Source organism: Miscanthus floridulus, chromosome 2 (genome assembly GCF_019320115.1).
Source record: "Miscanthus floridulus cultivar M001 chromosome 2, ASM1932011v1, whole genome shotgun sequence".
Classification (NCBI taxonomy): domain Eukaryota; kingdom Viridiplantae; phylum Streptophyta; class Magnoliopsida; order Poales; family Poaceae; genus Miscanthus; species Miscanthus floridulus.
Window position 1 is genome coordinate 128,577,845 of NC_089581.1, and position 13,698 is coordinate 128,591,542.

Genomic DNA, 13,698 nt, shown 5'->3' on the forward strand with positions numbered 1-13,698 from the left:
CAGGAGTGCAGTGCATGCTACAAGAATACAAGTTCAGGGATGAAGATCTTTTGCTGCCTTTTATGGATCCACAAAAAAATAAGATGTGAAGCTTGTTGCTGTAAAATAATCTGCTGCTATCCCATCGGTGTGAACGCCCGACAGGGGCAGGAGCCAAAAGGGCTTCCTGCTGCTGCACTGTAGCTGCGGCAGGGGTAGGCGCCGAAAGGCTCCCCTACCGATTGTAGCCACAGCAGGGCAGGTGCCAAAGTCAGCCCTACTGTCACATCTAGTCACTGTAGCAGCATGGTAGCCTTTGCATGTCTATGTACTAGGATTAGATGGGTAGAGTTGTATATATAGCTTTCCACTGCAACTCAATAAAGAGAACGATTTTAGTTTTGCCATCTCTACAGAGCTTCGACCAACGCTGGTGCTTGTGCTGTGTGTGTGCGCGCGCTCTGTTCTCCTTTCCTTCTTCTACCTCTAGCCATAGTGTGTGGTCGGCAACACCAGTGAGCAGTCGGCTCACCCGTGTGGGAGATCTAGGGGCCAACAAGTGGTATTAAAGCCATACAAGCACCGTTGCCAGACTAACCGCTGGCGATGACAGACGTTTTGTGGATGGGCGATAGCAGCGGTGTTGCTGTGGCTACCCAGCCACGACAGGAGGTCATCATGCGCACGGTGCGGGAGGTCAACGACACTAGTTGGCCGACGCTGACTCGCACCAACTATGATGAGTGGACGATGGCCATGAAGGTCAAGCTCAGAGCCCGACGGCTCTGGAATGCCATTGACAAGGGCACCGACAACGAAGAAGATGACATGTCAGCGTTGGAGGCTATCCTCACCGCTATGCCAGCGGAGTATAGGGAGCCATTGGGGGGCAAAGAACTCTGCTAAGGAGGCGTGGGAGGCCATTGCAGCGATGCACGTCGGCTCCGACCGCGCAAAGAAGGCGACAACCTAGCTGCTAAAGCAGGAGTATGCCACCCTCAAGTTCAAGGATGGTGAGTCGGTGGAGGACTTCTCCCTCCACCTACAGTCGCTTATCAACAAGCTGAGGATCCACGACATCACCATCAATGAAGAAGAGGCAGTCTCAAAGTACCTCCACTCTGTGCCGATGAAGTACATTTAGATCGTTCTCTCCATAGAGACGATGCTGGACTTGTCCACCCTCACCATTGAGGATGTGATAGGCCGTCTACGGGCAGTGGATAAGTGCATGGAGTAGGCCACAACAATGATGGACAGCGGCAAGCTGCTGCTGATAGAGGAGTGGGCTGCCCAGATGAAGAAGTCCGGGGAAGCCTCCTCTAGCCACGGTGGCGATGGCAAGCACCGCGGCAAGGCTTCTTTAGAGAAGAAGAAGAAGAAGGTCGACCCCAACGACTGCCGATGCTGTAGGAAGATGGGTCATTGGGCAAAAGAGTGCCCAAATCGCAAGTAGGAGAAGAAGGTCGAGGCTCATTTAGCGCAGGCTGATGAGGATGATGAGGCCACTCTCTTGTTGACGGCGTCGCATGCTGGCGAGCTGTGTGATAGCTGCCTAGCTGGGAAGCAGTGGAGGCTGCCGTTCCCAAAGGCGGCCAAGTATCGCATGGCGAACGCTCTCGAGCTTGTCCACGGTGATCTCTGTGGGCCAATCACGCCAGCCACAAATGGTGGTTGGCGGTACTTCCTCCTGCTCCTAAATGATTGAAGTCACTATATGTGGCTGCAACTCCTAACGAGCAAGGACGAGGCGGTGGAGGCGACCAAGAAGTTCAAGGCGCGCATGGAGGCGGAGAGCGGCAAGAAGCTACGTGTGTTGCAGACTGATTGCGGCGGCGAATTCACTTCGGTGGAGTTTGTTGCGGACTACGTGGGTTAGGGTGTGGTGTGACACCACACCACGTCGTACTCACCACAACAGAATGGCGTGGTGGAGCAGCAGAACTAGATGGTGGTCAGCATGTCTCAATCCATGATGAAGGCCAAGAGCATGCTGATAAGGTTCTAGGGTGAGGCGGTGACCACGATGGTGTTCATCCTCAACGCATGCCCACAAAGGCCCTGAAGGGTGTGACACCGTTTGAAGCTTGGTATGGGCACAAGCCAAGCATGTCCTTCCTCCGAACATTCGGCTGCATCAGCCACATCAGGAAGACAAAGCCGGTCCTCACCAAGCTAGAGGACAGGAGCACATCAATGGTGCTCCTGGGCTACAAGGAAGGTACCAAGGCGTACCGGCTCTACAACCCACGTGGAGACAAGGTGGTTGTCTTGCATGACGTCGTGTTCAATGAGAAGGCAACCTAGGATTGGGATAGTCCGGGCATGGGGGAAGCTAGCGGCTTCACCAGCACCTTCGTCATCGAGTACTTGGTCATTCACGACAGTGGAGACGCTGGAGAGGAGGTGCTGACCACTCTAGCAACATAGCCAATCACTCCTAGGGTGGTGCCGAGCACTCCGAGAGTGGTGCGGAGTGGTCCTACAGTGGTGCCGACCACTCCAGGTAGGGTGCTGAATGCTCTCGTAGCGGAGCCAAGAGGTCTTGCAGTGGTGCCGGCCACTCCAAGACTGGTGCCGAGCACTCCTACAGTGGTGCCAAACACTCCAGGAGTGGTGACGAGCGGTCTAGGAGTAGTGCCGAGCACTGTAGCCGGGGTGTCGAGCACTCCAGGTGCTATGCCGACCACTCTGATAGAACAGGGAACTCCATCGACACCGATCGAGTTTGCCTCACCTCCAAGCGACATCGCAGAGTTCGTGGATGCTTTCCACGATGGTGAGGAGGTGTAGTTCCATAGGCTAGACAACATCATCGGTGGCATAGGGTCCTTAGGCCTGGTGTGTCGGCTGTTCAATGACCTAGAGCTGCTTCTCGTCAGTGTAGAGGAACCACCCACGTTTGTGCTGGCCGAGCACGACGTAAATTGGCGATGGGCGATGCTAGAGAAGATGAAGGCGATCAAGGAAAACAAGACTTGGGAGCTCATCGATCCACCTCCAGGATATTATTCGATCGGCCTGAAGTGGATGTACAAGGTCAAGTGGGACAAGCGCGGCGCCATTGTCAAGCACAAGGCATGTCTTGTTGCCTAAGGTTTTGTCCAGCGCGAAGGCATTGACTTTGAGGAAGTCTTTACGCTGGTAGTGCGCATGGAGTCTATCCGACTGCTGCTGGCTTTAGCAGTAGCAAAGGACTAGCGCATCCATCACCTGGACATAAAATCAGCCTTTCTCAATGGCGAGCTAGCGGAGACGGTCTTTGTTAGGCAACCTCTGGGTTTCACCGTCAAGGGAGCGGAGCACAGGATGCTCCAACTGCGTAAGGCGCTTTACGGGCGACGGTAGGCCTCGCGAGCATGGAACGCTGAAAGGTCCTAATGGCTAGAGGGGGGTGAATAGCCTATTAAAAATTCCTACAACAACACTTAACAAACCGGTTAGACAATTATGAGGCGAAGCAAGTGTTGTGCTAGCCTACTAAAAATGCAAGCCATGTACCACAATTCTAGTTTATATAGTTTCTATCTACACAATAGCTATGTCACCACACTAAGTTAGTGCGCTCTCAAATGCTAACTAAAGAGCCATACTAACCAAACTAGCAAGCTCTCACAACTAGCTACACTAAAGAGCCTGACAACTAGTTTGCAGTAATGTAAAAAGAGTGAGCAATATGGTTATACCGCCATGTCGAGGAAGGAGCCAATCATTCATAAGAATGAATACTAAAGAAGACCAATCACCTCGGAATCAAATGATGTCCTAATGAATTTTTACCGAGGTTCACTTGCTTGCCAACAAGCTAGTCCTCGTTGTGGTGATTCACTCACTTGGAGGTTCACACGCTAATTGGCATCACACGCCAAACCCTCAATAGGGTGCCACACAACCAACACAAGATAAGGATCACACAAGCCACGAGCAATTTACTAAAGTACCTTTTGGCTCTCCGCCAGGGAAAGGTCAAGAACCCCTCACAATCATCACGATCAGAGCCAGAGACAATCACCACCCTCCGCTCGATGATCCTCGCTGCTCCAAGCCATCTAGGTGGCGGCAACCACCAAGAGTAACAAGCGAATCCCACAGTGAAACACGAACACCAAGTGCCTCTAGATACAAACACTCAAGCAATGCACTTGGATTCACTCCCAATCTCACAAAGATATTGAATCAATGATGGAGATGAGTGGGAGGGCTTTGGCTAAGCTCACAAGGTTGGTATGTCAATGCAAATGGCCAAGAGAGTGAGCTTGAGCCGGCCATGGGGCTTAAATAGAAGCCCCCACAAAATAAAGTCGTTGTACCCCTTCACTAGGCACAACACGGGGTGATCGGACGCTCCGGTCATATCGACCGAACGTAGGACCACAGCGTCCGGTCGCCCGATGCTTGCCATGTGTCATCGGCTTCAAACGCTGTTCGCCCAATCTCAACGATCAAGTGGTGACTCGATGCGCTGCTCAAACTGACCGGATGCTCTAGCTCCAGCGTCTAATCGTTTCCAGTAAGGTACCGGAAACGAAAAATCGCGACCGGACGCGTCCGGTCATGCTCGACCGGACTCACCCAGTGTTCGGTCACTCAACGTCACTTCTACGTGTGCCACACAGGTGCGACTGGACAAACCCAGCTAGCGTCTGGTCACATCAACGCCAGCGTCCGATCGAAGACCGACGCTGTGCGTCCTCAGCTACCACTGACCGGACGCGCCGGTCCAACTGAGATCAGCGTCCGGTCACTGCGTGACTATCGTGACTAACTCCTTTTCACCTCTATCTTCTTCACCCATGCTCAAATGTGCCAACCACCAAGTGTATCACCTTGTGCACATGTGTTAGCATATTTTCACAAACATTTTTAAGGGTGTTAGCACTCCACTAGATCCTAAATGCATATGTAATGAGTTAGAGCATCCAGTGGCACTTTGATAACCGCATTTCGATACGAGTTTCACCCCCTCTTAATAGTACGGCTATCAAACCTAAATGTGATCACACTCTCTAAGTGTCTTGATCATCAAAACAAAATAGCTCCTACCATTTATACCTTTGCCTTGAGCCTTTTGTTTTTCTCTTTCTTCTTTTCAAGTCCAAGCGCTTGATCATCACCATGGCATCACCATCATCATGATCTTCACAATTGCTTCATCACTTGGAATAGTGCCACCTATCTCATAATCACTTTGATAAACTAGATTAGCACTTAGGGTTTCATTAATTCACCAAAACCAAACTAGAGCTTTCAAACGCCAAGCTTGCGCCACGCTGGGCGAGCTTGGGTTCACGCAGTGCGTAACTGAGCACGCGCTCTACACGTGGCAACAGGGAAGGAGGAGCTCATCGTCGGCGTGTATGTGGATGACTTGGTCGTCACCGTCGCGCATACAGAGGACATCGACAGTTTCAAGCGCGAGATGGCGGCTCATTTTTGAATGAACGATCTCGGCGCACTCTGTTACTACCTCAACATCGAGGTGAGACAAGGGAAGGAGGCGCTCACGCTTAGTTAGAGCGCGTACGCCTCGAAGCTGTTGGAGTGGAGCGACATGGCTGAGTGCAAGCCGTGCGTGACTCCGATGGAGGAGCGGCTGAAGCTGACGAAGGCCAGTACTATGGCGAAGGTAGATGCAACATCTACCGGAGCATCATCATCGGTCTGCGCTATCTAGTCCACACAAGACCGGACATTGCGTTCATCGTGGGCTACGTCAGCCACTTTATGGAGGATCCCCGAGAGGATCACTAGGCCGTGGTGAAGCGGCTGCTGCGCTACGTCAAGGGGACGGTGGATCAGGGGATCGTCTTCCTCAAGACCGGAGGAAGTGGGCTGCAGCTCACTGTGTTCAGCGATGCAGACATGGCGGGGGACATCGACAGAAGGCGGAGCACCTCTGGCGTGCTCGTCTTCCTCGGCTCGGCTCCAATCTCATGGCTGTCGCTAAAACAGAAGGTGGTGGCCCTGTCCACGTGCGAGGCAGAGTATGTGACGACGGCCACAGTGGCGTGCCAAGCTGTGTGGCTGCGCCGGCTACTGGGTAAGCTGATCGGTGTGGATGCTCATCTACCAGCACTGATGGTAGACAACTAGCCCACCATCGCCCTCACGAAGAATCCGGTTCTCCACGACCGGAGCAAGCACATCGACATCAAGTTTTACTTCCTCAGGGACTGTGTCGATGGAGGGCAAATTGTCATCGAGTTTGCCGAAACTGGTCGACAACTTGCGGATGTCTTCACCAAGTCACTCGGCCATCTTCGGTTCACGGAGCTGAAGAAGATGATCGACATGGTGGAGGCTCTAGGGTTAGCAGCAGATTAGAGGAAAAATTGTAAAGTAATCTACTGCTCTCCGATCGGTGTGAACGCGCGGCAGGGGCAGGGGCCGAAAGGGCTCCCCTGCTGCTGCACTGTAGCTACGGTAGGGGCAGGCGCCAAAAGGCTCCCCTGCCACACTATAGCCACAACAGGAGCAGACGCCAAAGTCAGCCCTGACACATCTAGTCACTATAGCATAATGGCAGCCTGTGCATGTCTATGTACTAGGATTAGATGGGTAAAGTTATATATATATATAGCTTTCCACTGTAACTCAGTAAAGAGAGCGAGTTCAGTTTTGCCATCTCCTCTGCAAAGCTCTGGCCAACGTTGGTGCTTGTGCTGTGTGTGTGATCTGTTCTCCCTCCCTTCTTCTACCTCTAGACATGATGTGTGGTCGGCAATGCCGATGAGCGGTCGGCTCACCCGTGCGGCCAGGGGCCAACAGTTGCACCACCATTGAAGCCCAAGGATCGTACATTTACGGTTAAGGATGCCATAATCTTAGTCTAGGCTATTAACATTATCATTTTAAGTATTAAGTTGTTGTAAACATCTATCACTAGTGCCTTATACTCAATTCAACTCTATTGTATCTTTTGTGTGGTAACGTCATAAGCGCTAGTACGAGGATGTTACAAGCGCTAGTACGAGGATGTTACAAACCAGACCTGTACCAAACTCCACTTGCACTTGAATTTCAAATGTTCACATGCAACCGCGCAACTGAACACCGTTACTATACAGCTTAGCTTAGCTTAGCTGGGTTACGTTAGTATAAGCAACCAAACATCCACCTCATGCATGCCTCGCGCCTGGCCACCAAGGGCCTTGCTCAGTGGTGGCGAGCCAGGCTAGTTTGGCCTAGGAAACCAAACATACCCGCGCCCATTTCCGACGTCTTACAAATGCCACAATGGCACCACTTCCCATAATAACTCGGTAAATATAAATAACATCACAGTTAGAACTTTATTATTAAGATCCCTACGAGGACGGAGAGATGATGAGTTGCCGAGATCACGTTTAACGTTATTTTGTTGAGTAGACGGGAAGGGATAGCTGTTGGTCATGACTCATGACATGAGGGATGGAATGCACAGAGCGCGCGGGATCTCGGAAACCATCTAGCTAGGGCATGCATTCAGCGGGCGGCTGATGAGAGAGAAAAAAAGCTGGCTGGCCCCGACGCACCGCAGCACGCAAGAGCGGCCCCGGTGAAACAGAGCCTGAAACGCACACACACCGTGACCGTACACGCAGCTTGCCAGGCAAGGCCAGCCAGCAGCGGGCCACAGGTAGGGGTCGGCATATATATAAACACACAGTGATCTGTGTGCAGTGTCGACGGCTACTCATCAGTGCTGCTCATCGTCAGGTCCTTCGTTCGTTTCGGAGACGGCCAAGATGAGCAGCTTCTTCTCCAGCGGCAGCAAGTACGCACGCAGATGTTAGTTTATTCTTCCTCTCTCTGAACCGGTTGTTCTGATGATGGTTCCTGTCGTCCGTGGCGGCGGCGGATCTCGCATGCGCTTGCAGGAACCACCAGAGGACCTTCAGGCCAAAGAAGAGCTTGTCGCCCGGAAACAAGGTAAGCTGTGCCTATTGGCGTGTTCATGACTCATGAGGTGTGGATATTCTCGGCATGCGCTTTGCTTGATGAACCATTCCATTCTTGATGATGTTGTCTATCATGAGTTCGTCCCATGATTACTCCATCTTTTTTATTAGCTTACAAGGGATGGGGTTAAGGTGATAGGCCAAGCTTCTCGCAGTTGTAGCCGTTAGAGGGTTGAACTCCGGGGTCGTTGAAACCCCCGCCCGATCTAGGCTTGAAGTGCGGCACCCTCTTAATGCGACACCCTGGGGGAAATCTCCCCTGGTAGTCTCCTATTACTTTTGAGTTGAGGTGATAGTGCGTCAACCAATTTTATTTCACAAACTAAATAAAAAAAGGTTAAGGGGTTAGGAAGGTAGGGTGGTTTGGCCGGATTTGTCCATTTTGGTTTTCTTGCTTTCTGCTTTTAATTCTCACACTCTTTTAATAACGTTTCACGGCAAACCCCTCGCTTTATTTTTTTAAAAAAAGAAGAAAGAAAAGAAAAATGATTTACATAGGTGTTGCATCCTAATCTGGTCTCATGTTATAGTAGGACGTCAGTAGTTGCCGAATTTTGAGCCACGATCAATTGATGGAATACCTTTTTTTTACCTATGGAGCGATGTTTGCATGATGATAATTGTTTCCCTTGAAATGATAATCTTTTGCATAGTGATAGCTCAAACTTTTTTTATGATAGAAGAAGCTTTATCAATAATGAAGTTATGGCTATGTAACAAATAAACCAATACACGTTTCCTCAAAAAAACAAACCAATACACGCTGCAATCATGAGAAATCAGTTAGAGCTGCATCGCCTGTGATTTCACCTCGTAAATTATTGCTCGTTCCTTTGCTTCCAAGTTCCAAATGATCTTTTTAAGCAGAAACTGAAACCGTGCGCCTTTTCTTTCACTTTAATTTGTCCTGTCAGGCAGGGATTGATTCCTTGAAACGCATTTAGCTACGGTTCTTGCAACGCCAAAACTCTCAGAAAAGCTGTTTACAGGGTTAAATTGGAGCCAGCTAGCAAATATAGTAGAAATTACTTGGGGACCACATTCTAATTGTAGGCTGTCAGCTCTGAGCCTATGGAAAACAAGAGTTTACAGTACAACTTAGAGTTGTATCAGGAGCTTGTTGCTCTAAACTCCATGTATGCATCCATCTTTGTCATACCTGTTAGTGCCAGAAGAGTCCCTTGCAGAGGTACTGGGAGCCTACCAGTTAGTGTCCTCGTGGTATGTCATACGCCCTATTCGTTTGGCCTGGTTTGGCTTATAAGCCATGGCTGAAAGTACCGTTGACTGGTTTGGTATGAGAGAAAAATATTGTTCATTAGCTGATAAGTTATGACTTATAAGCCACGTATGACCAAGCAAACAGGCTGGTAGTCCCTTGCAGAGGTACCGCGAGCCTTGTCTGACAAAAATTTGAAGCACATGTCTCGACAAGTGTTGGAGTATTGAGGAGACACACCACTCACTTGCGCGTAGAAAAAAAATACAAATGGAGAATAAAGGCATTTACTATTAGTGGAGCTGAGACCTAGCAGACTAGGAATCTATGTTACAGGATTTGAAACGCTTTATCATGTCACTCCATCTGTACATAAAAACATGCAAGTATAGGTTGCATGCCAGAAAAAATAGTTCACCTTTGATAGTTTCTAGTGAATAATATTTATATTTATAGCTCTAAATTAATTTATTATAAAAATACATTTCATAATTAATCTAATGATATTTATTTGATATCATAAATATTGATACTTTTTTATCTATAATTGATCAAACTTAAGATACTAAAATATGACACTGTGTTACAATTGCATGTTTTGAGGGAGCAGTTACATGATTCGAAGCGCTTTTCATGTCTACATGTAGCTCAAGCTACCACGCTGAGACCTACCATTTTGGAAATCTATGTTACAGGATCTGAAGCACTAAGGCCCTGTTCGGCAGAATTTATTGCTGCTGCGACTAATTTATACGGCTGATTTGTTGTGAGAGAAAAATACTATTTTCCGACTGATTTGTACAAATTAAAGCCGACTAAGCCAAATTTGTTATATGTATAAGTAGCTCAAGCTAAATAGCTTGCGTTACTACTACCTAACCCGAAAGGATGGTACATGTGGGCCATGGACCATACTGTGTTTGGTCCGAGGCCCATATCCCCCTCCCCTCTCTCTCTCTCTCTCTCTTAATTTTAAGCTCTTAATAAAATGCAATTTGATAACCATACCCATGACATGTGAAAAGACTATAATAGCTTCAAAGGCCTAAAAATCTTGAAACAAAGAGGGAAAAAAATCTATGATTTGGTGTATTTTCTTCCCAAATTGGTATTATATTGCTTCTGTCACTAGCGTCAACCGATGTTGAAAGACTGTTTATTTTCTACAACGACAGTAGTCACAAGTAAATTTAGAAATATGATGACGTGAGATATTATTTTGGATGAAATAAGTATATGGCTAGTCACATTCATTAAGCTTGCATCACGTTGTTTTTTCACTACTAGTATATACTCCGTATATGCTACGCCATCTATATCTTTATGCTCGATTCTTGTATGCTGAAAGTTAATTTGTGATTGTTTCCAGGGTACACAGTTGAGGAAGCACATTGACGCCACTCTCGGCAGCGGCAACCTGCGAGAGGCCGTCCGTCTGCCCATTGGGGAGGATCTCAGCGAGTGGCTGGCTGTCAACAGTAAATTAAATCCTTCTTGATCCTCAATTTCAGTTCTTAATTAGATCTCTAATGCTCAAATTCAGATCCCTATTTTGTACTTTGCACAGTAGGAATACTAAAGTCCTTGATGGTCACGTTGGTTGGCCTACTTGATGGCTTGAAGGCACTGCAGTTTCTCTACTTGTAGTGTCTAATTGACTTGCATTGCTTTCTGATGGCAGCTGTTGACTTCTTCAACCACATCAACGTTCTGTACAGCACCCTGATGGAGTTCTGCACTCCACATACCTGCCCAGTCATGGCAGCTGGACCAAAGTACACTGTCTTCTTCTTGTTCTTCTTCTTCTATGTACCCACAAATTATAACAAATATTGTCACACTGAAAATTTAAACTGTTTGATGAAAATGAAATTAAATCTCCACAGGTACGAGTACAGGTGGGCAGATGGAGTGAAGGTGAAGGTGCCCATCAAGGTGTCTGCACCCAAGTACGTGGACTACCTGATGGACTGGATAGAAATTCAGGTGGATGATGAAGCCATATTCCCACAACAGCTTGGTAATTTCTTTCTTCGTTCGTCGTAGACTGCAACACATTGCACACTGAAAAGTGTACTTGGGTTTGAGATTTTTTTTTTGTCTGATCAATAACCATGTGTGTTTTTGTTTGCAATGCTGACGCTAAACAGGAGCTCCTTTCCCTCCCAACTTCCGTGACGTTGTCAAGACCATCTTCAAGCGCCTCTTCAGGGTGTATGCGCACATATACCACTCCCACTTTCAGATGATCGTCAAGCTCAAGGAAGAGGCACATCTCAACACTTGCTTCAAGCACTTTGTGTTCTTCACACTGGTAATTTTCGATCCAATTGTTGTCACATTTAATTTTCAAGCCATTCGATAATAATATATGAAGCACTCAAAGTTTTCTTTCAAGAACATAACATATCATAAATGATTCAAATACTCCTTTTTATTCAAACAAGAATTTACTTCCCAATCAGTTATAAATGAGGAGAGTAGAACCCTTTTTTATTCAAAAAAATTGCTTGACTTATTGCATTTTTATGCTGTTGGTGGTCTGCCTTATTTTCTCTGAAGAAAATTTATCGTTTCAACATTCTTGCTTTCTTGATGGTGTCATTTACGTATGTTTATTGATGTTATTACTATTTTTTTCCCTTGCAGGAATTCCAGCTGATCGAGAGCGCAGAGCTGGCTCCTCTCAGGGAGTTAATCGAGCCGCTGACAGTTCAGTACTAAACCAGAGAGGCAGAGACAGACTTTGATTAGGCGGCCAAGTGCGGAGATAATGTTTCTTCTTTTATTAGTTTTGGCCGCTCCTGCCGTTCAATTTAGTGTTCATTTGGTTTCGGATGGAACACCTCCATTTACAGATTTGGTATCAGCCGTTGGCAACTCAGATGATTTCCGTATCAGACATCAATCGTTTGATCTCTACTTGTTCTGTTATTTGATCCGTTTTTTTAAAGAGTTTGATCCAGAGATGTGCCTCTCGCTCTCGGTTTAGTGCCATACCGCTGCTCATTGTTGTGGATGATTTTGGCCCAGACTGATTCTAACGTCAGTTTCGATTTTTTTTAATAAAGAGAGAGCTATTTTTAGCTTTTGTTTTAACTTTTTATATATTTTCACTCTTAAGTTGTTAACACCTTCCAGTCCTCGTGTTCACAGTTCTGTCATCTTTCAATCCATTGATGCGAACGGACGCTAGGGCCGGTTGGTTTAGCACTCTCAATAGCACCCTCACGGTGCGGGTTCGAGCCCTAGGTGTGGCGCATCCGCTTGTTGTTTTCGGGGATTTTTCCTGGAGCGAGGTAAAAAAAAACTTCCTCATCTGTCCCACGTCCAAAGCACATGTCTATGGCCAGCTCATCTCACAGAGCTACGGTGCCGCTGTGTATGGGTGGGACAGGGGTTCAGAGGTTTTCTCGATCTACGTGAGAAGATCTTCTTTTTAAACTGGAATAGCCGGGACTGTCTAGCCATAGCGGATCGAGTTTTTTTTTTTTTGAATCCATCGATGACAATATGTATCAAGACCCTCGAGGATATGTATTGATGCCTTCAAGCATCTTACAAACACACGAGTTAGTCGTCCAACTTCACCAGAATAGTCGTGCACGGGCCACGGGTGGTTCTCCATTGCACGGGGCGCGTGCGGCCGGCGTGGCCCAGAGAGTCCAGGGCTCTCGGTACATGCATAGCTAGCGGGGCTCGGAATCTATGCGGGTTGCGCGGCGTGGTGAGGGCATAAAGCCGAAAAGGCGCGGACATGGTGCAGTGCACAGGGCCGACATAACAGACTTTGATGAGTGGGTGCGAAGATGGGTGGGGCGCGCTGCTAGTGAAACACGCGAGGCTAATGAACTGGTTCCGTGGGTAGGCTCGGGGAAAAATTGAGATGAAGAAAAAATGAAAGAAACTATGGACTGTCTTAAAAACCTGTAAAACACGATGAAGTCGGGTGAAAGCGGAGAACAAACCGAGATGAACAGAAGAGGCAGAAGAAAATTATTACGACATAAATTTTGGCTCTTTAACATATTATTAGGCTTCGTTTGGATAGGATTGGATCGATGGGGAATGGGGGTGATCCCGGTCTTGGATGGAAACCAACCCACACCGGGGTTTCACCCACGTGGATGCGAAAAAGCGGATTTGGGTGACGCGGGCTTGGAGAAAAACCCGCCTGACCCATGTCGATCCAATAGAGAATAAAATATTCTCACCAAGACCAAAAATTTGCTACTCCCTCCGTTCCACAAAAATTGTAATTTTAAGACCCGACGTGAATACCAAGACTTAGAGGTGAAATTACAGTAATGCCCCTGAAAAAGTCTAGCCCAATCCAACTGTCCTCGCCTCGGTCTGGAAGGTTCTCGGGTCTCTGCTGCGCCTTGGTGTTTCACGGCTTCATCCCTCCCCACGCTGCCGGCCCCCATGCCGCCAGACTCCTCCCGGCGCTCCTCGCGCCGCCGGCCTCCGTCGCATCCCCGCACCCTTCCACGCGCGGCGCCGGGCTCCCTGCCATTCTCCCCCGCTTCCACCTTCGCAGCTGCGGCACCGGGCTATGCA

At 48.2% G+C, this 13,698-nt stretch overlaps 1 protein-coding gene across 1 annotated transcript; it reads left to right on the forward strand.

The window, feature by feature from the left end:
- Nucleotides 1–7,706: 7,706 nt before the first annotated feature.
- LOC136539647 (MOB kinase activator-like 1A) lies at nt 7,707–11,862 on the forward strand. The gene is made up of 7 exons (XM_066531606.1): nt 7,707–7,735; nt 7,839–7,890; nt 10,508–10,616; nt 10,820–10,913; nt 11,025–11,158; nt 11,289–11,452; nt 11,788–11,862. The coding sequence occupies exons 1-7, from the start codon at nt 7,707–7,709 to the stop codon at nt 11,860–11,862; spliced, it is 657 nt and encodes a 218-aa protein (XP_066387703.1).
- The last annotated feature ends 1,836 nt before the right edge of the window (nt 11,863–13,698 follow it).